Source organism: Arachis hypogaea, chromosome 11 (assembly GCF_003086295.3).
Source record: "Arachis hypogaea cultivar Tifrunner chromosome 11, arahy.Tifrunner.gnm2.J5K5, whole genome shotgun sequence".
Classification (NCBI taxonomy): domain Eukaryota; kingdom Viridiplantae; phylum Streptophyta; class Magnoliopsida; order Fabales; family Fabaceae; genus Arachis; species Arachis hypogaea.
Window position 1 is genome coordinate 119,935,178 of NC_092046.1, and position 24,776 is coordinate 119,959,953.

Below are 24,776 nucleotides of genomic sequence, written 5' to 3' on the forward strand. Positions count from 1 at the left end.
GGCTCTTGAAGAAAAAGGAGACATGTAATTTGATGATCTGAAAAATCATAAAATTGATTCTTGAAGCAAGAAAAAGCAGTGAATAGAAAGCTTGCATGAAAAAAAAAAGAGAGAGAAAAGCAAGCAGAAAAAGCCAATACCCCTTTAAACCAAAAGGCAAGGGTGATAAAAAGGATCCAAGGCTTTGAGCATCAGCGGATAGGAGGGCCTAAAGGAATAAAATCCTGACCTAAGCGGCTAAACCAAGCTGTCCCTAACCATGTGCTTGTGGCGTGAAGGTGTCAAGTGAAAACTTGAGACTGAGCGGTTAAAGTCATGGTCCAAAGCAAAAAAAGGAGTGTGCTTAAGAGCTCTGGACACCTCCAATTGGGGACTTTAGCAAAGCTGAGTCACAATCTGAAAAGGTTCACCCAGTTATGTGTCTGTGGCATTTATGTATCCGGTGGTAATACTGGAAAACAAAGTGCTTAGGGTCACGGCCAAGACTCATAAAGTAACTGTGTTCAAGAATCAACATACTTAACTAGGAGAATCAATAACACTATCTGAATTCTGAGTTCCTATAGAAGCCAATCATTCTGAACTTCAAAGGATAAAGTGAGATGCCAAAACTGTTCAAAGGCAAAAAGCTAAAAGCCCCGCTCATCTAATTAATACTGATCTTCATAGATATTTTTGGAATTTATTGTATATTCTCTTCTTTTTATCCTATTTGATTTTTAGATTCTTGGAGACAAGCAACAATTTAGGTTTGGTGTTGTGATGAGCGGATAATTCATATGCTTTTTGGCATTGTTTTTAGTATGTTTTTAGTATATTTTAGTTAATTTTTATTATGTTTTTATTAGTTTTTAAATAAAAATCACTTTTCTGGGCTTTACTATGAGCTTGTGTATTTTTCTGTGATTTCAGGTATTTTCTGGCTGAAATTGAGGAACCTGAGCAAAAATCTGATTCAGAGGCTGAAAAAGGACTGCAGATGCTGTTGGATTCTGACCTCCCTGCACTCAAAGTGGATTTTTTGGAGCTACAGAAGCCCAATTGGCGCGCTCTTAATTGCGTTGGAAAGTAGACATCCTGGGCTTTCCAGCAATATATAATAGTTCATACTTTGCTCGAGATTTGATGGCCCAAATAGGCGTTCCAAGTCAGCTCAAGAATTCTGGCGTTTAATTCCAGAACTGGCACAAAAGCTGGAGTTAAACGCCCAAACTGGCATAAAAACTGGCGTTAAACTCCAGAAAATGTCTCTACACATGAAAGATTCAATGCTCAGCCCAAGCACACGCCAAGTGGGCCCCGGAAATAGATTTTTACAATAAACACCCTAGCTTACTCATTTTCTGTAACCCTAGGTCACTAGTTTACTATAAATACTACTTTCAGTGATTCATCTTGGACCTCATGACATTATACACGTTTCATATTGTATCCTCTATGGCATGAGTCTCTAAACCCCATTGTTGGGGGTGAGGAGCTCTGCTGTTCTTCATGAATTAATGCAATTACTACTGTTTTCCATTCTATTACGCTTGCTTCCATTCTAAGATATTCATTCGCACTTCAACTTGATGAATGTGATGATCTGTGACACTCATCATCATTCTCACCTATGAACGCGTGCCTGACAACCACCTCCGTTCTACCTTAGATTGAATGCATATCTCTTAGCCTCATGATTCAAATCAGAGTCTTCGTGGTATAAGCTAGAATCATTGGCGGTCATTCCTGAGATATGGAACGTCTAAACCTTGTCTGTGGTATTCTAAGTAGGATCTGGGAAGGGATGACTGTGACGAGCTTCAAACTCGCGAGTGTTGGGCGTAGTGATAGACACAAAAGGATCAATGGATCCTATTCCGACATGATCGAGAACCGACAGATGATTAGCCGTGCGGTGACAGCGCATTTGGAACATTTTCACTGAGAGGACGGGATGTAGCCATTGACAACGGTGATGCCCAACATAAAGCTTGCCATGGAAGGAGTCTTGCGTGCATGAAGAAGAAGACAGTAGGAAAGCAGAGGTTCAGAAGACAAAGCATCTCCAAAGCCTCAACCTGTTCTTCATTACTGCTTAACGAGTATTTGTTTCATGTTCTTTTACTTTTTACAATTAACTCTGAGAATTACTGATATCCTGACTAAGAGTTACAAGATAACCATAGCTTGCTTCAAACCGACAATCTCCGTGGGATCGACCCTTACTCACGTAAGGTATTACTTGGACGACCTAGTGTACTTGCTGGTTAGTTGTGCAGAGTTACAAAAGTGTGATTGTAATTTCGTGCACCAAGAAACTTATGGAAACACCTACAATCCCTCATGGAGGAATCATCCTAACCTCTCATGGAAGGATCAACAGAAGCCTCAGCAAGGCTTCAACAACAATCAAGGTGGAAGGAACCAAAACAGGTTCAACAACAGGCCACCATTCCCATCGTCTCACGGGAATATGGAAACTCCTAAACAGAGCCTTTCTGACTTAGTCATTCTAGTCTCCAGCCTTTCTAAGACCACTCATAGTTTTATCACTGAAGCAAGATCCTCCATTAGAAATTTGGAGGTACAAGTTGGTCAACTGAGCAAAAGAATCCCTGAAACTCCCCCTGACACTCTTCCTAGTAACACTGAAGTAAACCCGAGAGAAGAGTACAAGGCCATCACCATAGAGGCTGGGGCCGAATTTGGAGAGACTGGAATGGCATTAAATGCCAGTGAAGTGCATCTCACTGGGTGTTCAACGCCCAAGCTGGGACAGAAGCTGGCGTTGAACGCCAGTGAGACTGGGCATTCAACGCCCAAACAGGCATCAAAGCTGGCGTAGAACGCTAGTAAAGAAGCCCTCATTGGGTGTTCAACTCCCAAAATGGCAGGGAATCTGGCGTTGAACGCTAGGAAGGAGGTCCCTCCTGGGCGTTCAACGCCCAACTTGGCAAAGGAACTGGCGTTGAACGCTAGTGAAGGGATGCATGATAGGCGTTCAACGCCCAAAGAACCACCAGAACTGGCGTTGAACGCCAGTAATGGCATACCTACTGAGTGTTTAGCACCCACTGAAGCAATTCCTATCCAAGAATTAAAGGAAGCCAAGGCTCATATAGAGACTATAAAGGTTCCCTTGCATGCACTCCTGCAGTGCATAAGTTCTGATGAACACTCATCTTCTGATGAGGATGAGAACACTAGGGAAGAGCAAGTTTTTCAGTATCTAGGAGCTTTCATGAAGCTGAATGCCAAGCTATTTGGTATAAAGCCTTTGGAGGAAGAACCTCCAGTGCTGACCAAAGAACTCAATGCTTTGGTTCAGCAGAAGCTACCTCAAAAGCTTCCAGATCCCGGACGCTTCCTAATCCCTTGCACCATAGGCACCATAACCTTTGAGAAGGCTCTATGTGACCTAGGGTCAAGCATAAACCTCATGCCACTCTCCGTAATGGAGAAGTTGGGAATCTTTGAGGTACAAGATATAAACATCTCACTAGAGATGGCAGACAAATCAATAAAGACAGCATATGGCTTAGTAGAGGGTGTATTAGTGAAAGTTGAAAATCTTTACATCCCTGCAAACTTCATTATCTTAGATACTAGGTAAGATGAGGATGAATCCGTCATCTTTGGAAGACATTTCCTAGCCACTGCCAATGCTATCATTGATGTAGCAAAAGGAGAACTGATTCTACAACTAGGGGAGGATCACATCTTGTTCAAGATGCCTCACCCCAACTCTCCCTCTGAAAAAAGAGAGATAACTGTGCAACACTTAGTGTTCTAACCATCTCTTTTAAAGCTTTACTAAGCCCCCAAACACCAATTCTAAGTTTGGTGTTGGGTAGCCATCAACAAGCATTGAGAACAAAGGTACTAAGAAGAAAGTACCTAAAGGTTGGAGGGACAAGAAAGTCCCCGCTAAAGGCCTCTCACCTGGCATGAGAGTTATCTTCACCAAGAAGTAAGTCATACCACATACAGTGAGTCGTGTCCTGTGTCTAGAGCATGTGGAGCTCATTCATGAGAAGACAGGAAGAAACTTCACTGCAAGGGGCAAAATTCTAAGCCCATATCATTCTCCGTAAGGAGCTAACCGTCAAGCTAGTGACGTTAAAGGAGCGCTTGTTGGGAGGCAACCCAACCATAGTTATTGTTTATGTTTTTCTTTGAATTTATTTTCTTTAAGTTATTCCTTTAGGTTCATGATCATGTGCAGCAGTCAGAACAGAGACAGAAAGGTTCAGCAATAAAAACAGAATACTCTGGATGGAGTGTCTTGCTAGCATTGAATGCCAGCTAGGGAGCATTGGCTGGGCGTTAAACGCTCTAAATGGCAGCAAAGCTAGTGTTGAATGCCAGCCAAGAGCATAATACTGGGCATTCAAACGCCCATGCAAAGGGCAGGGAATCTGAATTCCCTAGCCTCTCAAGACTAGTGGGTCCTACAACATCTTAACCTACCCCACTTCTTCCCTCTTCCTTTTCACACTTCCCTATACACTCTTTCCTATAAACCCTAGCCCAATCACATCCATATCACTTTCCTAAAACCATCATAACTCCCACCAACCCTCACCTACTTCAAAACCAAATTTCCCTCCCATTTATCCCACCCATGACCGAACCCAACCCTAGTCCACTCCTATAAATACCCCTCTTACTAACCCTTCATACACACACCTCTCATACACATCAAAGCGCCCTTGGCCGAATTGCATTCTACTCCATTCTTCTCTTTTATTTATTTTTGCATTCTACTCCATTATACTCCATCCTTTGCTTTTTGCTTTCTATTACCACTTATGGCACCCAAGGTTGGAGAACCCTCTAGAAAGAGGAAATGAAAGGCTATAACCGCCACCTCTGAATCTTGGAAGATGGAGAGATTCATCACCAAAGCCTACCAAGACCACTTCTATAAAGTAGTGGCAGAGAAGAAGGTGATCCCTGAGGAACTTTTTAGGCTCAAGAAGAATGAGTATCCGAAAATCCGAAGAGAGATCTAGAGAAGAGGTTGGGAAGTCCTAACCAATCCCATCCAAGAGGTTGAGATCTTAATGGTGCAAGAGTTCTTTGCTAATGCTTGGGTCACGAAAAACTATGATATTTGTGTGAATCTAAATCCCAAGAATTGGAGCACCATGGTCTGAGAGAGAATCTTGGACTTTAGTCCAGAAAGTGTGAGGTTGGCGTTCAACTTGCCTTTGATGCAAGGAGATCCACATCCTACACTAGAAGAGTCAACTTTGATAAAAGACTAGATCAAGTGCTCTCAGACATCTGTGTGGAAGGAGCACAGTAGAAAAGGGATTCCCAAGGCAAGCCCATTCAATTAAGAAGGCTTGACCTCAAGCCCGTAGCTAGATGATGGTTGGAATTCATCCAACGTTTCATCATCCCTACTAGCAATTGGTCAGAAGTGATCATTGACAGAGCCATCATGATCCATTGCATCATGATTGGGAGTGAGGTGGAAGTACATGAGGTGATACCTCAAGAACTGTACAAGATAGCTGAGAAGTCTTCCACCCAAGCAACGTTGGCATTCCCTTACCTCATTTGTCACCTATGCAATTCAGCTGGAATTGTCATAGAGGGAGACATGTTCATTGAGGAGGACAAGCCCATCACTAAGAAGAGGATGGAGCAAACTAGAGAGCATGCACGTGGGCCTGTGCAACCGCCTCAGCAAGAAATCCCTGAGATACCTCAGGGGATGTAATTTCCTCCTCAAGGCTATTGGAACCAATTGCATAATTCTCTTGGAGAATTGAACACTAATATGGAGCAATTGAGGATGGAGCATCAAGAGCATTTCCACATCCTCAATGAACTAAGAGAAGATCAAAGGGCTATGAGGGAAGAACAACAGAGACAAGGGCGTGACATTGAAGAGATCAAGCACTACATTGGATCCTCAAGGAGGAGTAGTAGCCACCATCACTATGGTGGATTCGTTCTCTTAATCCCCTTTTTCTTATGTTATTTTTCTGTTTTCTGTTATGTTTTATTGTCTGTTCTCTTGTTCTTATTATATGATCATTTCTATCTATGTCTTAAAGTAATAAAATGTTCCATATATCTCTCACCTTACTTAAAAGAAAATTTTATTTGAAAGAGAGATTAAGTTGCATGAATTTCGAGTTTATCTTAAGAATAGTTCAATTATCTTGATGTGGTGGCATTGCTTTTATTTTCTGAATGTATGAATGAACAGTGAATATTTGAAATTGAAATTAAGAATGTTGGCTCTTGAAAGAATGATGAAAAAGGAGAAATATTATTGGTAATCTGAAAAATCCAAAAATTGATTCTTGAAGCAAGAAAAAGCAAGATGCAATAAAAAGAAAAAAAAATAATTGCATGCGGAAAAAAAGAGCAAGCTGAAAATAAAATAAAAAGCAGAAAAAGCCAATAGCTCTTTAAACCAAAAGGCAAGAGCAAAAAGCCAATAACCCTTTAAACCAAAAGGCAAGGGCAAAAGGATCCAAGACTTTGAGCATCAATAGTTAGGAGGGGCCTAAAAGGAGTAAAATCTTGGCCTAAGCACTCCAAATGGACAGTGTCCCTAACTATATGCTTGTGGTGTGAAGGTGTCAAGAAGAAAAGCTTGAGACTGAGCAGTTAAAGTTGTGATCCAAAGCAAAAAAAGTGTGCTTAAGAACTATGGACACCTTTATTTAGGGATTCTAGCAAAGCTGAATCACAATCCAAAAGGGTTCACCCAGTTAAGTGTCTATGGCATTTATGTATCCGGTGGTAATACAGGAAAACAAAGTGCTTAGGGCCATGGCCAAGACTCTAAAAGTAGTATTCAAGAATAAAAAAGAACTAAACTAGGAGATTCAATAATATCATCTGGATTCTAAGTTCTTAAAGAGACCAACACTTCTAAGTTTCAATGGATAGTGAGATGCCAAAACTATTCAGAAGTAAAAAGCTACTAAGTCCCGCTCATCTAATTGAAAATGAGCTTTATTAAAAACTCTGAGATTTATTGTATCTTACTCTTCTTTCGATCCTACTTTGTTTTGGTTGCTTGGGGACAAGCAACACATATAAGTTTGGTGTTCTGATGAGCGGATATTTTATACGTTTTTTGCCATCATTTTCATATAGTTTTTAATATGTTTTGTTTAAGTTTTATTATGTTTTTATAGATTTTAGTGAAAAATTCACATTTTTGGATTCTACTTTGAGTTTGTATATTTTTATGCAATTTTAGGTATTTTCTGGCTGAAATTGAGGAGCTGGAGCAAAAGTCTAATTCAGAGACAGAGAAAGTGTTGTAGATGCTATCAGGATCTGACCTCCTTGCACTCGAAATAGCTTTTCTGAAGCTACCAAAGTCTAAATGGAGCGTTCTTAACGGCTATAGAAAGCTAACATCCAGATCTTTCCAGAAATATATAATAGTCCATACTTTGCTTCTAAATTGAAGCCCCAAACCTGGCTTTAATGCCAGCCTCCTGCTCTATTCTGGCATTCAACGCCCAAAGGAGAAGAGACCAGCGTTCAACGCCCAAGAAGGACCCCTTTGGCAGCACTTACCAAGTGGGCCCCAGAAGTGGATTTTAGCACTAAAAGACTATTTTACCCTTCTTATGTAATCCTTAGTCATTAATCTAGTATTTATTTTGAGAACTTTTACATCTTTTGGTGACCTCTAGCATATCTTTGAATTCCACATTGTATTTTCTATCAGTATGAGCTTCTAAACCTCCTAGGTTGAGGGGAGGAGCTCTACTGAGTTTTATGGATTAATAAAGTACTACTGTTCTATCTCAATACGTATTTGACTCTCTATTCTAAGATGTATATTCGTTATTCATCATTATGAATGCGTTAAACTGGCACAAGGTTATCTCATTCTACATGGGTTCAGAGTGAGTTCTTCATCGGACAATGATGAACCACTAGCTTGATTATACATCTCTTAGACGGCTAATCCATGATTTCGTTGGGGACTTCTCGAGACACCAGTTCAGCCGAGGTACGCGGAGATTAGAGTCTTTGTAGTAGAGGCTAGAACCAAAGACGTAACATTCTCTGATCTGGAAGATTCGAACTTGTCCATGGCATTTTGAGTAGGATCACTAAGGAGAATGAACTGCAAGAGCTTCACCCTCAATCAGACTGGATCCACACTAACCCTGGGGTTCAGATTTGGAGGAGCATTGGCGATCCCTTAAGAAAGGCGTTGATCACATACAGCCTGCCGTAGAAGAAATCATTCACAGTTGGAATAGACAGTAAGACCGGAGTAATCTAGAAGAACAAAGCATGTCCAAGCCTTAACCATCTCCATATCATTGCATTCACCATTAACCGAGTAACGTTTTATTTATTTTACTTTTATGCGCTTTAAACAAACAATCAACTTTTCTATCCGCCTGACTAAGATCTACAAGATAACCATAGCTTGCTTCAAATCACAATCCTCATGGGATCGACCCTGACTCACTCAGGTATTACTTGGACGACCCAGTGCAGTTGCTGGTTTAGTTGTGCGAAGTGTAATTCCGCGCACCCGTGGCCATCCTGAAAAAGTGAGAAAAAGAGAAAACATTAAACTCATGAAGATAAATACTGGAATCAAGAAAATGAAAGTGAGAATGAATGCCAAAGAAAAGGAAAGTGTCTTAAATAAATGGTAGGTACAACATGCGAGTAAAACATCAATTAAAATCATAAAGCCATGTCATTAACACTAGATGCGAGAGGGATAGAAACATGCAAGTATAAAGCATGAGAGGGATAAACTCAAGCATTGATATCAACAATGATGGACACATGCGAATCAATCCAAAAATAATGAGTATATGGATGATGAAAATTAATAGAGAATAAGCTCAACGTACATAGAGTGCAAGTGTGTGATAAAGAAGCAATAGGTTGAAAGAATAGGGTCAAAGATGAACTGAAGTGTCATTGGTGCTTTTTCACAAACACTTGGGATGCATATCATAAACAACAAGCAAGTTGATAAGTTTAAGTGTGAAACAATCCTCAAAATAAAATAACAACTACCATAGCAATATCACATGATATAAACAAGTCAAGAGGAATCAAAATAATCCACCAAACCACAAACAATTTAACTTGAAACTCCAACACCAATAGAAAAATGCAAAGAGAGAAAGAACTAATAGAAAACTAAAAGAATAAAACTAAAATGCAAGTAACAACAATTAAGAACAATTAAAATATTCGAATGCAACAAACAAAAAAAGGGTTAAAGAGTAGAAGAGAGTAAGAAAAGAAACCTTGAAAAGAAGGAAAAAGAGAGAAAGGTAAAAGTAAGTAGAAGTGAGATAAGAGAGGTGAGAAGAGAAAAGAAAAAAAAGGTGAGACTGCCGGAGGTGGTGGTCACCGGTGGTGGTCCGCCGGTGGCGGTGGAAGAGGGTAAAAAAGAAGGAAAAAGTAAGAAGAAAGAAGAAAGAAGAAAGAAGAAAGAATTAGGATTAGAAGAAAGAGGGAGAGTGACGGGAGGCAGGGCAGCGTGCTGATTTAATTGAATCTGCGTTGTGACGTGGGCGCATCATCCACGAGTACGCGTGGAAGGCCCAAAAGTGAAAGGGACGCGTGAGCATCGGTCACACGTGCACGTGACTACTTTTCGTGCTAGACACACGAAACCAGAACAGTTCCATCATAACTCTCTAGTTTTTGTACTAGAGGCAGCATTAAGAGACTACGCGTGCACGTTGGTCACGTTCACGCGTGGGTAACTGGAAAATAGAGTGACGCATACACGTCAACGAGGCGCATGCGTGGGTTTGGTTGTGCTCCTAGCACCCTACCCTCACCGTTCCAGTGCAAGTCTCTGTTTTTGTACCAGGCATTGCAGCATTAGCATACGACACGTGCGCTTCGGTCAGGCACACGCGTGGACAAGGTAAAATTGTTGGGTGACGCGTACGCGTCAGCGAGGCATACACGTGGAGTGGTTTATGCGCCCTGTCACCCCTCACGCATGGTTTCAGCACAACTCTCTGATTTTTTGTACCAGAAAGCAGCAGCATCAATTTTTTTTATAAGAACAAAAGCAAATATGCATAATTGAAAAGGATCACACACATCTAATGAAGCAAAGATAAGTAAATAAATAAAGAAAAAGCTATAGAAAGGGAAGATTATGCCATGGTGGGTTGTCTCCCACCTAGCACTTTTCTTTAATGTCCTTAAGTTGGACGGTCTATGAGCTTATTCCTCTTCCTTGGCTGAGTCTTTTGATGAGTCCATATTTGATGGTATATTTTGACTTAATTTGGATGGATTTTAGCACATGAACTCACACTTAAGCACCAAAATAGCATACTTTTGTGTTTGATCTCTAATCTGAACTTAAATGTGACTACATGCATTTTTGTGCTTAAATCGAGTAATTTAATTCCACTTTTATGCCATTCGATGCCGTGATGTGTTTTGTGAGTGATTTCAGGTCATTTTGGGAAGATTGGCTAAGCAAAAGTGGAAGAAGGCATGTAGAAAGGAGAACACATGAAGAAAACAAGGAAAAGCACACACAGGCAAGTGTGCGTGCGCACAAGCTTGCATGCGTACGCACAGGTCAACATTCAGCCAAGTGCGCGGACGCACACATCTGTGCGTCCGCACAGGTCTCTGCATGTGATTTCATTAATGACACGCGTGCTGTGCATTTTTTGAGGGCTTTTGGCCCATTTTGGAAGGCTTGGATGCTGATTTTGGAGTGCTATATAAGGGGAATTCAACACATTTGAAGAGGAGGCTTTCATTAGGTTAGATTAGGTAGAAAATGCATTAGGAGTAGGAGTAGAAGTAGAGTAGAAAATGCTCTCTTAGGGTTTAATTTCCATCTCCATTGTAGCATTCTATAGAAGCTTGATCTTTGATTTTACCCCTTTTCATTGTAAGTACTCTCAATTTCACCTTTAATTATAGCACTTTTACTTTCATTTGCTTTGGTTCAAGTTACTTATTTATAATTGCAATTTTGTGTTACTTGAAGTTTTGATCAATGAAATTTATGTTTCATGCTTCCTTTATGCTTGATTGCTTGTCTATATTTGGTTTTGTTGATAGTTGGTTATAATTTCCATTTTACTTTGTAATTTTCGCATGTTTTACTTTTATGCAAACAAGGTGTTTGTGAAAATGCCAAATCTATATTTTGAGTAGATTTTTCCACCTTGGCTTGTGGTTTGAGTTCCTAGGATACTAGAGTCATAATGTCCGACATTTAGTGGTAATTCTTGGGTAGTTAGTTGACTCTTGTTTCCATTGACGCTAGCCTTTTATCAACTAGTTTGGTAAGTTGGTTAGGACTTATGGATTAAGGTCAATTATGCTTGCTTGATTTACTCCTTGATGGTTGGGGTTAACTAAGCGAGATTGACTCATGATCATTACCATAGTTGTGGTTATGGCGATGATAGGATTCCTTGGACTCTCATTCCCAAGTCAAGGCTCTTTATTACATTTATAGCATTTTCACTACTTTTGATCTCATCTTCTCTTTACTTGCATTAAGTACAATTTTGATCATTCCTTAGTTCTTTGATTTCTTAGTTCCCTTAATCTTTTGTTTTTTGATTTGCAAAACCCCTTTTTGCCTTAACAACCAAGGAAGTAACATTTCGATTGCATCCTAGGGAAGAACAAGCCGAGGTTTCATTACTCTCGGTTTATATTTGAATTGAATTAAACTTTGATGTCTGGGATTGAATTTCCGGTTTGGGCTATACTTGCAACGAACCGCTTATTCTACTTTTGAGAAATTCCAAACCAGTGCAAATCCCAATCATCATCTTTCAAGAGAAAGATCTCCAACTCCTTGTTATTCTTCATCTTCACACCATGATAGAGTTTCAACCAGTGGCCATTGACCTTGAAAAAGGTAGGGCTTGAGGGATGACTCAAGTGGACAACTCCATACGGTTCAACCTTCTTCACCACATATGGTCCATCCCACCTTGACCTCAGTTTGCTCGGCATTAATCTCAACCTTGAGTTATAGAGAAGGACTTGATCCCCAGCTCTAAACTCTCTTCTCTTGATGTTCTGATCATGTACCACCTTCACCTTTTCTTTGTAGAGCCTTGAAATTTCATAAGCCTCTAGCCAAATGAACTCCAATTCTTCCAGTTGCAGTTTTCTTTCAACTCCGGCTCCTTCCAATCCTAAGATACATTCCTTCACAGCCCTATAAGCCTTGTGTTCCACCTCTACCGGAAGGTGACAAGCCTTTCTGTGGACTAGTCGAAACGGACTCATGCCAATCGGTGTCTTGTAAGTCGTTTGATAAGCCCATAGCGCATCTCCAAGCCTAGAGCTCCAATCCCTTCTATGAGGTTTAACTATCTTCTCAAGTATGCGCTTAATCTCTCTATTAGACACTTTGGCCTGGCCATTTGTTTAGGGATGATAAGCCGTTGCCACCTTGTGAATAATGCCATGGTTATTCATCAAACCTGTTATTATTTTGTTACAAAAATGAGAGCCTTGATCACTCACGATCGCTCGTGGTGATCCAAAGTGGCAAATGATGTTATTTCGCACAAAAGAAACAACCATGTTAGCTTCATCAGTACGGGTAGAAATTGCTTCCACCCACTTAGAAACATAATCAACTACTAACAGAATATATATGAAACCATTCGAGTTTGGAAAGGGACCCATGAAGTCAATACATCAAACATAAAAAATTTCACAAAACAACATGAGTTGTTCTCATCCCTCTTGGATATGTTTCCAAACCTTTGGCATCTGTGGCAAGAGTTACAGAAAAGATTTGTATCTTTAAAGAGTGTGGGCCACCAAATCTGTAGTCTAAGATTTTTCTTGCAGTTCTTTGAGGGCCAAAGTGGCCACCACTTTCAGAAGAGTGGCACACCTCCAAGATAGACTAAATTTCAGATTGTGGAACACACCTCCTAATTATTTGGTCGGCACCACATCTCCACAAATATGGATCATCCCATATGTAATATTTGGACTCGCTCTTGAGCTTGTCCTTTTGATGTATAGAAAAATTTGGAGGAAAGGTGTGACTGACCAAATAATTAGCAATGGGTGCATACCAAGGAACCACCTCGGATATTGCTTGCAAGCTATCAAGAGGAAATGCATCATTGATAGGAGTGGAGTCACTTTTGATATGCTCTAGGCGACTCAAGTGGTCTGCAACTAAATTTTGGGAACCATTCCTATCCTTGATCTCTAAATCAAACTCTTGTAATAGCAATATCCAACAGATTAACCTTGGCTTTGATTCTTTCTTAGCTAGCAAGTACTTCAAAGCCGCATGGTCTGAACATACTACCACTTTGGTTCCAAGTAAATAGGCCCAGAATTTATCCAAGGCAAAAATAATTGCTAAAAGTTCCTTTTCAGTGGTAGTATAGTTAAATTGGGCACCATCTAATGTCTTAGAAGCATAAGCTATGATGTAGGGATCCTTACCTTCGCGTTGTGCAAGCGCCGCTCCTACTGCATAGTTAGATGCGTCGCACATAATCTCGAACAGCCTACTCCAATCAAGCCCTCTCACAATAGGAGCTTGGGTCAAGGAAATCTTCAGCTTATCAAATGCTTCCGTACACTCTTCACTCAAGTCAAACTCTACATCTTTTTGCAATAAATGGGAAAGGGGTAGTGCAACCTTACTGAAGTCCTTGATGAACCACCGGTAGAAACCTGCATAACGAAGAAAAGAACAGACTTTCCTAAGAGAAGAGGGGTAAGGTAAACCAGAAATAACATCAACCTTTGTAGGATCCACAGATATACCAGTAATAGAAACAACGTGACCTAGAATAATACCTTGCTTTACCATAAAGTGACATTTTTCAAAGTTAAGCACAAGGTTTAAACTAGAACATCTTTCTAATACTCAAGCAAGACTATCCAAACAAAGGTCAAAAGAATTACCATAAATACTAAATCATCCATAAATACTTCCATACAGTGCTCAAGAAGATCCGAAAAGATACTCATCATGCACCTTTGAAACGTAGTCGATGCATTACGTAAACCAAAAGGCATTATTTTGTATGCAAACGTTCCAAAAGGGCATGTGAAATTGGTTTTTCCTTGATCTTCCGGAGCAATATGGATTTGAAAATAACCGGTATAACCATCTAAAAAGCAATAATGTGATTTACCGGACAGGCGATCAAGCATTTGATCGATGAATGGTAGTGGATAGTAATCCTTGCAAGTGGCCAAATTCAAGTGCCTGTAGTCGATGCAAACTCTCCATGAATTTTGCACCCTTGTGGCCATGAGTTCCTGATAAACCCCCTTTTTAGGGTTTATCTTGTGTTGAATTTAGAGCATTTTGATAACCTTTTCTCACATTTATTCAATGAATTAGCATGATTTTGTGATTGTCTCTTTGTTTGTGCTTAGATGTGAAAACATGCTTTTTAGACCTTTAATTTGATGATTTTTATCTTCCTTTGATTTCACTAGATGCCTTGATGTGTTTGCTAGTGATTTCAGATTGAAAAGGGCTAGGAAAGGATCAAAGGAGTGAAAGGAAAGCATACAAAGTGGAGAATTCATGAAAAGCCAAAGATTTGGAAAACACCCATGGACGCACGCGTGCACTATGCGCCTACCCGTGGATCACGAAATACTCTAGGGGCGCGTACGCGCTAAAGGCCGCACGTGATTTTTAAAGAAGAACTCGTGCCTGGCGATTTTGGTGGTTTCTGGCCCCATTTGGAGCTGAGTTTTTGGCGGGAAAAGGATAAATAGACCAAGGAATAAAGGGGAAGGGGGGACCAAGACACACAAGACATTTTAGGCTTAGTTTTAGTTAGTTTTAGAGAGAGATGCTCTCACTTCTCTCTAGGATTAGGATTAGGATTAGGTTTAGGGTAATAATCTTAGATCTAGATTTCAATTCATGCTTTCATCTACTTTTGCTTCTCAATTTCTTGTTGTTACATTCATCATTCTTCTATTCTTTTGTTGCAATTTCCTTTATGTTATTTCTATGCTTTCTTATAGATCTACTCTTGTTCCTTCTATTTTCTTCCAATTCAATTTGAGGTAATTCATAATAATTGTATTTCTTTTGATTGTTGTTATTAATTCTTTGCAATTAGTTGTTGTTAGATTTTATTCTTGTTGCCAAATTACTATATTTTCCTTTTTTGCCTTCCAAGTGTTTGATGAAATGCTTGGTTGGATTTTAGAGTAGAATTTTATGCTCTTAGCTTGGGAAGACAACTTAGGAACTCTTGAGTTACTAATGTCCAAGTAATTGATGATTGGGAGCCATTGACTCTAGTTCTCACTAATTCAATTAGTGGAGAGTTAGGACTTATGGACTTGGATTGATATAACTCATTTGACTTTCCTTTACTACTATGTTAGAGGATGACTTAATGGGATTGATCCTTGCCAATTCTCATGTTGTGGTTAGTGATAAGGATAGAGATCCTTGACTGCCAAACCTTGCCAAGACCGCTTTATCATTTACATTTCCATCGTCATTTACTTTTCTTGTTCCTTAATCAAAACCCCAAAATCTACTTGTCCATGGCCAATAACAAGAACACTACCCTGCAATTTCTTTGAGAGAGGACCCGAGGTTCCAATACTTTGGTTTATAAATTTAGGGGTTTGTACTTGTGACAAACAATCTTTTGTATGAAAGGATCATTGTTTGGTTTAGAAACTATACTTGCAACGAGAATATATTGTGAATTCTAAACCGTCGAAAATCCAATCATCAGTTCCCCACTCTCATTCTTGACTATGGTGACGTCGGACTTCTTTGGAACCACTTGTACCGGGCTAAGCCACTCACTATCCGAGATTGGATAGATAATGTCGGCCTCAAGTAGTTGGGTCACTTCTTTCTTCACAACTTTTAAAATTGTGGGGTTCAACCGCCTTTGAGGTTGACGGATAAGCTTTACTCCCTCTTCTAGAAAAATACGATGCTGACAAACTTGGAGACTTATACCAACTATGTCCGCCAAACTCCACCTAATAGCTTTTTTGTTCCTTCACAGTACATGAAGCAATCTTTCCTCTTGTTGGAAAGTAAGCTCCTTTGCAATGATCTCCGGGAGATTTTGATTTTCTTCAAGATACGTATACTTAAGATGGGGTGGAAGTGGCTTCAACTCCATATTTGGCTCATGGCTTGGCACTTGATCATCCGGTGTCACCGGAAGTGGTAAGGTGTCTTCAGTATATTCAGGAGATTTCCCCACACTTGCACATTGAACCATGTTCTTCTCATCAACTATATCATGGTGGACTTCGGCCACAATATCATCAATCATATCACACCGGAAGATAGAATGGTCCTCTGGTGGATGCCTTATAGCCTCATCAAGATTGAAACTCACTGCTCTTCTATCAATTTCAAAGGAATAGGTACTCGAAAAAGCATCCAATTTAAAATGGGAGATTTTCAAGAATGGCCTCCCAAGTAAGATAGATGATGGTCTTCCGGAGTCATTAGGGGGCATCTCAAGAATGTAGAAATCAATTGAAAAAGTCAACCCCTTGATGCTCACTAAGACGTCTTCCGCAATGCTAACCACCGAGATTATACTCTTATCCCCCAGAACAAAACAGGCTGCCGACCTTTTCAACGGTGGAAGCTTCAATGCATCATAAACAAATAATGGCATAATGCTAACACAAGCACCTAGGTCACACAAGCAATCAACAAATTGTATACCACTTATAGTGCAAGTAACTAGACAAGAACTGGGATCACCATATTTCTCCGGTATAGCACCCATCAAAGCAGAAATTGAGCTATGATGGGTGGAAAAATGCCGGTTAAGAATTTCTAATGAAAACAGCGTTGTCAATATAGCCTTAACCGATGAAATTTCCACTATCAATTTAGTTTGTGTCACAATTAAAATTAAATAATTGGAAATAGAATTCCCAGGTCGTTTCCCAAAGAGTTGACACAAGGTGCAATTTATTGGTTAGGAATTTTCTGAGTATTTTTGAAATTGAGAATGAGAAAAATAAATAATTGGAAAATTAAAGTAATGAGCAGTAACAAGAGATGTTATATAATTGAAATAAAAAGCCTTGGTTAGGAGAGATAATTGGAATTTCTATCATTGTTGTCTTTCCCAAGTGCAATAGTAAAGGCTTATTGCTTCCACTCAGTTATCCTTTTGAAGTTACAAAGGAAGGTCAAGTGGGTAGCACTAACTCTGATTCACAAGTCCTAGTCACTTCCTAGGGAAGGACTAGAGTCAGTGAAAATTGAGTTAGCCAGCAATTCTCAATTACATATTACACTTGAGTTTTACAACTCAAGGGTTTCCAATTAATCAACTCATAAGCCAAGTTGGGAGCTCTACTCCATTAACATGAATGCCATTTTCACAAACATGTAAAGGGAGTAGATAGGAGACACGGTAATTAAAATTTAATTAATAAAAGTAAATTTGGAGCTGATAATTAATTGAAAGAAATCAAACAAGTAATGGAATTAAATATAAAAATAGTTCATTGCATTAATAAATTCAAAATTAACAATATCCAAATATGACTGATAAATCCCAATTTTGTGGTTTATCTTGTGCTTATTTTAGGGGATTTTATCACCTTTTCCCATATTTATTCAATGAAATAGCATGGTTTTGTAATTCTCCCTTGATTTGTGCTTAAGTGTAAAAACATGCTTTTTAGGCACTTAAATTGGTGACTTTAATTCACTTTAATTCCATTCGATGCCTTGATGTGTTTGTTGAGTGATTTCGGGTTCATAAGGCAAGTATCGGATGGAAGAAATGAAGAGAAAAGCATACAAAGTGAAGAATGCATAAGGAAACAAAGATTGGGAATATTTCAATGGACGCGCAAGCGTACAAGGCGTGCGCACGCAGAAGTAAAGTCGCCTGGCGGCGCGTACGCATACATGGCGCATACGCGCGGGTGAGAAAATGGCCAATTGACGTGCACGCGCACATGGCGCGTACGTGCCGATACTCGCACGTGACCCACTTAAAGGCAAAACGCTGGGGGCGATTTTTGAGTTGCCCAAGCCTAAATCCAACTTGTTTCTGAGTGTATTTCATGCAGAATTGAAGCCTAAGCAAAGGGGGGAGGGCACTTAGTTAGTCAACATGAGCCTTTAGTTAGTTTTCTAGAGAGAGAAGTGATAAACCCCAATTTTGTGGTTTATCTTGTGCTCATTTTAGGGGATTTTATCACCTTTTCCCACATTTATTCAATGAATAGCATGGTTTTGTAATTCTCCCTTGATTTGTGCTTAAGTGTAAAAACATTCTTTTTAGGCCCTTAAATTGGTGATTTTAATTCACTTTAATTCCATTCGATGCCTTTATGTGTTTGTTGAGTGATTTCAGGCTCATAAGGCAAGTATCAGATGGAAGAAATGAAGAGAAAAACATACAAAGTGGAGAATGCATAAAAAAACAAAGATTGGGAATATTTCAATGGACGCGCAAGCATACAAGGCACGCGCGCGCAGAAGTGAAGTCGTCTGGCGGCGCGTACATGTACATGGCACGTACGTGCTGGTGAGAAAATGGCCAATCGACGAGCACGCACACATGGCGCGTACGAGCCGATACTCGCACGTGACCCACTTAAAGGCAAAATGCTGGGGGCGATTTCTGAGCTGCCCAGGCCTAAATCCAACTTGTTTATGAGTGTATTTCATGCAAAATTGAAGCCTAAGCAAAGGGGGGCACTTAGTTAGTCAACATGAGCCTTTAGTTAGTTTTCTAGAGAGAGAAGCTCGCTCTTCTCTCTAGAATTAGGTTAGGATTAGGTTAATTTCTTGTTGATCTTGATTCAATTTCGTGTTTTCATCTTGTTTCCTTTATGATTTGTTATTTCTACTACTTGATTCTCTTAGTTGTAGTGTTACTTTCTCATTTTGCTCTCTTTTATGTGATGACAATTGTTGGATCTCAATTTCTTTTAATGCAATTTTATGTTTCCATGTCTCCTTCATGTTTATTTTCATTGTCATTGTTGATTTCTTGCTTAAGTTAGTTATGGGTTTCCTTAATTCTTGCATTTTGTGATGTTTATTTTTATTGCACATAGGTGTTTGATAGAATGTTTCCTATAGTTTTTGAGTAGTTCTCTTGACCCTTGGCCTAGGCTAAGGGGATTGAGTGATCTTGAGTCATTGGGCTTCATTGAATTGGTGATTCTAGAACCCTTGGCCTAGGCTAAGGGGATTGAGTGATCTTGAGTCATTTGGCTTCATTGAATTGGTGATTCTAGAACCCTTGGGGATCAATTTGATAACCATTGACTCTAGAAGTTAATTAGTAACTAGGTTGAGACTTATGAATTGATGTTGATCAAGCCGTTTGACGTACTCCAAGCCTAGGAGTAGACATTACATACTTAAGGCTTTAGTGAGTAGACCTAATGAGCTCGGTTCCTTATAATTATCAATATTTGATTTGTTGACAAAGATGGTGATCTCAATTACCTAAGTCTTAGCCAAGAGTTCTTTACCTTGCTTTCTTTAATTACTTACTTGATTTACTTTTCTTGCTCCTCTTATAAATCAAACCCCTTATTCCTTCATAGCCAATAATTGACCACTTCATTGCAATTCCTTGTGAGATGACCCGGAGTCTAAATACTTTGGTTAATTCTTATTTGGGGTTTGTTACTTGGGACAACCAAATTTTTGATTGGGAGGATTGTTTGTTGGTGTATAACTATACTTGCAATGAGAATTCATTTTGAGAAATTCTATACCATCAAGGAATTCACTCATCAAAATGGCGCCATTGCCAGGGAGTTGCAATGATGCTATGTTATTGGCTATTGTATATATTGTGAATAGCTTGATTTTGGGTTTGTTGGTTAATTTTTGCTAGTTGTAGGACTTTATCTTCTTTGTTTCTTGTTATCTTTTGTTTTTATTTTCTCTTATCACCATGAATTTTCATAATTTTGGCTATGAGTTTGGTTCAAACTATGTTGTCGGAATTGGAAGCTGTAATGAGGATATGCATCAAAGATTTGGAGATCAAAGGTGGGTGGAGCCCCAAGCTTATGGATAATCTTCTTGGCAACAACCTCCTCTGGATTCTTATGGGTATATTCCTAATCCTAATGCATACCAATCTAATGTATGTGATGACCCATATTGTGATTGTCAACCACAACCATCACATGCATACGAACCCCCTCCTCAATACAGCCCTCAACAACCATACTCACAAGCCTCATACCACCATTCACCTCCATATAACCCTAACCCATACCCACTATACCAACCACCATATAAACCATATCTAGAACCACCACCATTCTAACACCAATACCCCCAAGAACCACAAATTCTATATGCACCACCTCAAGACTTTCACCAATATGAATCACCTTCCGATTACAACACCTTTCCCTCAAACAATGAACCCTCTTTTCCACCACCGCCTTCCGATGAAGCCCACACGCAAGAACTAAGGGATCTTGAATCTCATATCTTAAGGCAACAAGAGGAGACGAAAAAGGAGTTTAAGGAGCTAGAAACCAAGATGGTTATCATGGTAGAAGCCGTTGGTTGCCTAGCCTCCCACCTAAGCTCATGCATTCCAAGTACTTCCGTTGTTGAATGTGGAGAAGCAACTAAGGAGCTTAGTGAGGGAGTAAATTTGGAGCTCCATGGTGAAGAAGAGGAGTTAAGGCAAGAAGTACCACAAAAGGAGAAGGTAGAGATTATTGAATAAAAAGAAGTAGTGGTTGGATACTTAGGATACATTGAGTACATAGAGGAATCGCAAGTTGAAGAGCCTCCTTCCACGGAATCAAGAAGGGATGTTAAGGAATTGGACAGAGAGTTGAGGGATATTGATCAAGAAGTGGATTCCATCATTAGTGATTTTTTGTCCACATTGATCAATCCCCTTGATGATCTTGTTGAGCCTCCTTCCATTGGGACAAAGAGCAATGTTGAGGAGGATGTGCAACCTCCAATGCATGTTGTGAGTGAAGAACTGGAAGAAGCATTCCAAGTAATAGGACCTCCTATTTATGATGATTCCGTGTCAACGCATGATCCTTTTGACCTTGATGAGTCCTTCCCTATTATGCTTAGAATTGATGTTGAGGTAGACTTCACTAAACCTCCTATTTACGATGAGAGTGATGGGGAAGAGATAGAAGAAGTTGGTGAGGAGGACCACAAGGGAATGAACCTTGCATTGACTAAGTGTGGGGAGGTCACCCTCCCTAAACCACCGTCACCCAACACAACATTCACGTGGATAAAATTCCTTCCTATAAGCTTTGCTTTCTCACTTGAATATGGGTTGCTTGAAAATGATGGTCAACTTAGAGCCCTTTGTGGAGTTAAGAGTAGGGGAGAGTTGTGTAGTGGTTGGAGACATTATCATAAGTTCACTATGGCTGCATGTTCAACGTTTGATCGCACGGTTTGATGTAGTGCTCAATTGATTGGGTTTAGGAGGATTGTTTGGTGCTCACATAGGAATTCGGATAATTTACCACCCAAATGGAATCGTATTGATAAACTCAAAGATGGGTGTGAAGATAAGATATGGGACCCTGGATCACAACATGAAGACCAACTTTGGGAGCTCATATCTTAGGAAGAACCTCACCTAAGCTTGGTGGAGATGGTTAAAAATTCTGACAACCGATTGAAAAGCAAGAACTCTTGGAGGTTTAAGGATGAATACAAGCATAAGTCACCTTGACAAGGAGCCTCCCAAATGTCCAACTTAAGGACTGAAACTAAAAGTGCTTGGTGGGAGACACCCCACCATGGTAAACACTTCCCATTCTCTTGTAGATATAATGAATGAATAAATTGGGCTCCATTGCAAATAACTTCTTTACTCTTTAGTATATGTTGTTCTACTCGCTAAGTTGTTTATACATTCTATGCCTTAATTAAGGATAATTCTTTGGATTTGAGTTTTTGCTTGGATTGCAAGTTTCCTCAAGTTGTTTGAAAAATCCTCAAAAATTCAAAAACATAGTTGATTTTGCATTTTGGCTGGTTTTTGTGTCTTAGAGAAGGTTAGGAGGATTCTGAGCTCTTCTTAGTGTTTTTGAGAGAAAAAAAAAGAAGAGAGAGAGCCACGCGCAAGCGCACAGTGCGCACGCGCATTGGTTGTGCATTTCGCACTCTTCAGGCCAAGGACCAGAGAGTTGTGCCACTTCTGGGCTAACTCTGTGCCTTGAGCCATGTGGATGCGTACATGACGCGTCTGCGTCTCTTTGCGTTTCCATACCCAAGTGTAGGCGCACCTGGTGCCTCCGCGCCCCATCATCGCTCTGATCACCCACGCGCAAGCGCACAATGCGCACGCGCACCGAAGCGTTTTTGCATTGCCCAGGCCAAGGACCCGAGAGTTGTGCCAACTCTGGGCCACCTTTGTGCCTCTAGCCTAACACACCCCACACGGACGTGCGCCGTACGCGTCCGCGCCCAGGCCCACATCATCCATCTACGCAAAGGCGCGTTTGACACTTCCGCGCCGTTCGCTCATCTCCCCATCCACGCAGACGCGCACGGTGCGCGCACGCGTGGATTCGAAAACCTTAACCCGAGGGACACGAGTAACCCTAGTGCAGTTGCGCAACTTACCCTTTCCCCAACGTCTCTCCCTCTTCTTCTTCCTCAGCCATAACCAACTCCTCTCAAACCTCCACAGTCACCACCATAACCGCCACCGTCCGGCGAACACCTCATCGTCGGCGAGCCTCCGTCTTCACCCCCTCTCCTCTCTCTGTCTCCCCTCCCCTCTTCTCTCACCGTTCTCACTTTTCTGCCCTCTTCTCGCACCCTTTCTCACTCTCTGCTGCAACCACCAGCAACCACCGCGACAACCATTGTCGCCGGCGAGCCTTCGCCCTCAACCCATTCTCCTTCCCTCAGCCATTTCCTCTCTCCTCGCCCTTTCACCCCCTCTCTTCTCACTTGTCTTTCTCACTGTCCCCCGGTGGCGGCGCCACAGTTCTGCTACTCCCTCTTTTCCATTTTCAAATCCCTTCTCTTTCTGCTTCTGCACTCCAGGTTACACCCTGCCTCTGCTCTGTTTCTTTACTATTTTTCATTAATTCTGGTATGATTAGATTAGATTAATTAGTTGAATACTCTATTTGTTAGGTTAGCTTTGAATTGCATGCTGTTAGGTAGTTAGGATGTGGTTAGCTAATTCTAGGCCTGATAAGTGCGCCGTTTGTGTTTACTTGTTCAAATGTTACATGCTGAATGATGAGTGGTATGCTCTGTTTTATATGTTCTATTTCACTGATGTGCTGATTTTGACTGCTGCTTGTTGAATTTCATTGTTTGATTGTGTTTGGTACTACCCTACTATACGTAATCCATGCTTATGTCATGCTTGTTCATTTTTGGATTCATATACCAGTTTTTGCTGCTTTATGCTATCTGGGAACATCAAATTCAATGTCGGAATGCTGCCCGAATTTCTAAAAATTGCTATGTGCTTTAACTTGCAACCTTAGAATCGAACTTAGCACTTTTCAGATTGAGTTTTATTCAACTTCAGCGAGTTTAATTCCTAGGTTACTATGGTTGGCATTTCCGTACTTACTTGTATTTCCCGCGATATACAATGGATTGGTTAGTTCAAGGAGTTGCTTGCCAGATTTCTGTGACAAACAATCCCTTACCTAACTCATCAACTTGAACCTTTTTGTGTTCCCACCCTCCAAGTTAAGTCAACTGCCTTTTGAATCATACAAAATTTCCAATTTGACTTTAACTTGTGATTTTCCTCAATAAGGTTCATTTAATTGCAATATTTGGTGGATCTCACTAGTATAACCCTTTTTGATTCAATATTGTTTTCAAGTGCTTTTGGTTACATTAGTGCATTCTTCATTCTTTCAATACCAACTATTGCAAAACTTTGTGACCATGACATTGATTGATAGAAGATTAGCTTCCCATATATATGCTTCTGTGTAAAATTTTCATATTTCATCATCAATGATGCATCTTTTTCATGGATGTGAATATGCTTACCTTCCATACTTTGTGCACTTCTTTTAATTAAGCCAATAACCGTCCTATCACTAGTTTTTGAACCAGTTTCTAATTCTAACTTGATTAACCAACTGATTTCTTCTTTTTGTTTTCAACCTAACTCCTTTAATCATTCTTTTGGACATGATGTCTCTTAGGCTTAATGAACAAGCATTGTGTAAATGTGGTTTGAATTATTGGTTTGTGACTTGGTTTGAATTCCGAATTTTGTTACTTGCATTCCAAGAATTCTCTTTTCTTCACTCACTTCATGAATATGCCTTACCTTGTGTGCTATACATCTACTTGGCTAGTTGCTTATATTATATCATATCTATTTTTCAGGATGTCGGATAGAGGAAAAGCCATAGCTACTACTTTAAAGAAGAGGAAGCGCTTTCAAGCTTCTACCCCCTCCCCTTATGCCAACTATGCCAAGAATCTGCTTAATGACGTGGATAAGGAGAATCAGCAGCTACCACCCACTGACACAACCAAGTTTCCCAATCTCTACTGTGAGCTTCGCTTTCCTAAATATCAGAAGATGAATCTGAACATTGAAAAGAAATTGAACCTTCCCAACGATGTGAGACGCGCCATCAATACCCGTATTCAGGAGTTGGGATTGGACTTTGTTGATAGGGATTTGGGAATAATAAACACTTCGTGGGTGAAGGAGTTTTACTGCAACTTATTTCGCGCGACTCTTGATTCAGTTCACCTACAGGGTGGACAGATCTTAGTTACTGAAGCTGCTATTGGGGATGTATTGCATTGCCGACCT

At 40.2% G+C, this 24,776-nt stretch overlaps 2 protein-coding genes across 2 annotated transcripts; both read right to left on the bottom strand.

Moving 5' to 3' along the window:
- Positions 1-11,739: 11,739 nt before the first annotated feature.
- Positions 11,740-12,249, bottom strand: LOC112721688 (uncharacterized). The gene has a single exon (XM_025772727.1). It carries the CDS (start codon positions 12,247-12,249, stop codon positions 11,740-11,742), a length of 510 nt encoding a protein of 169 aa, XP_025628512.1.
- A 3,749-nt stretch (positions 12,250-15,998) lies between these two features.
- On the bottom strand, positions 15,999-16,748 carry LOC112721689 (uncharacterized). The gene has a single exon (XM_025772728.1). It carries the CDS (start codon positions 16,746-16,748, stop codon positions 15,999-16,001), a length of 750 nt encoding a protein of 249 aa, XP_025628513.1.
- Between the last annotated feature and the right edge of the window lie 8,028 nt (positions 16,749-24,776).

Coding starts and splice junctions, on each gene's coding strand:
- LOC112721689 (XM_025772728.1), bottom strand. CDS start 16,748: ATGGGTGCTATACCGGAGAAATATGGTGATCCCAGTTCTTGTCTAGTT.
- LOC112721688 (XM_025772727.1), bottom strand. CDS start 12,249: ATGAGTCCGTTTCGACTAGTCCACAGAAAGGCTTGTCACCTTCCGGTA.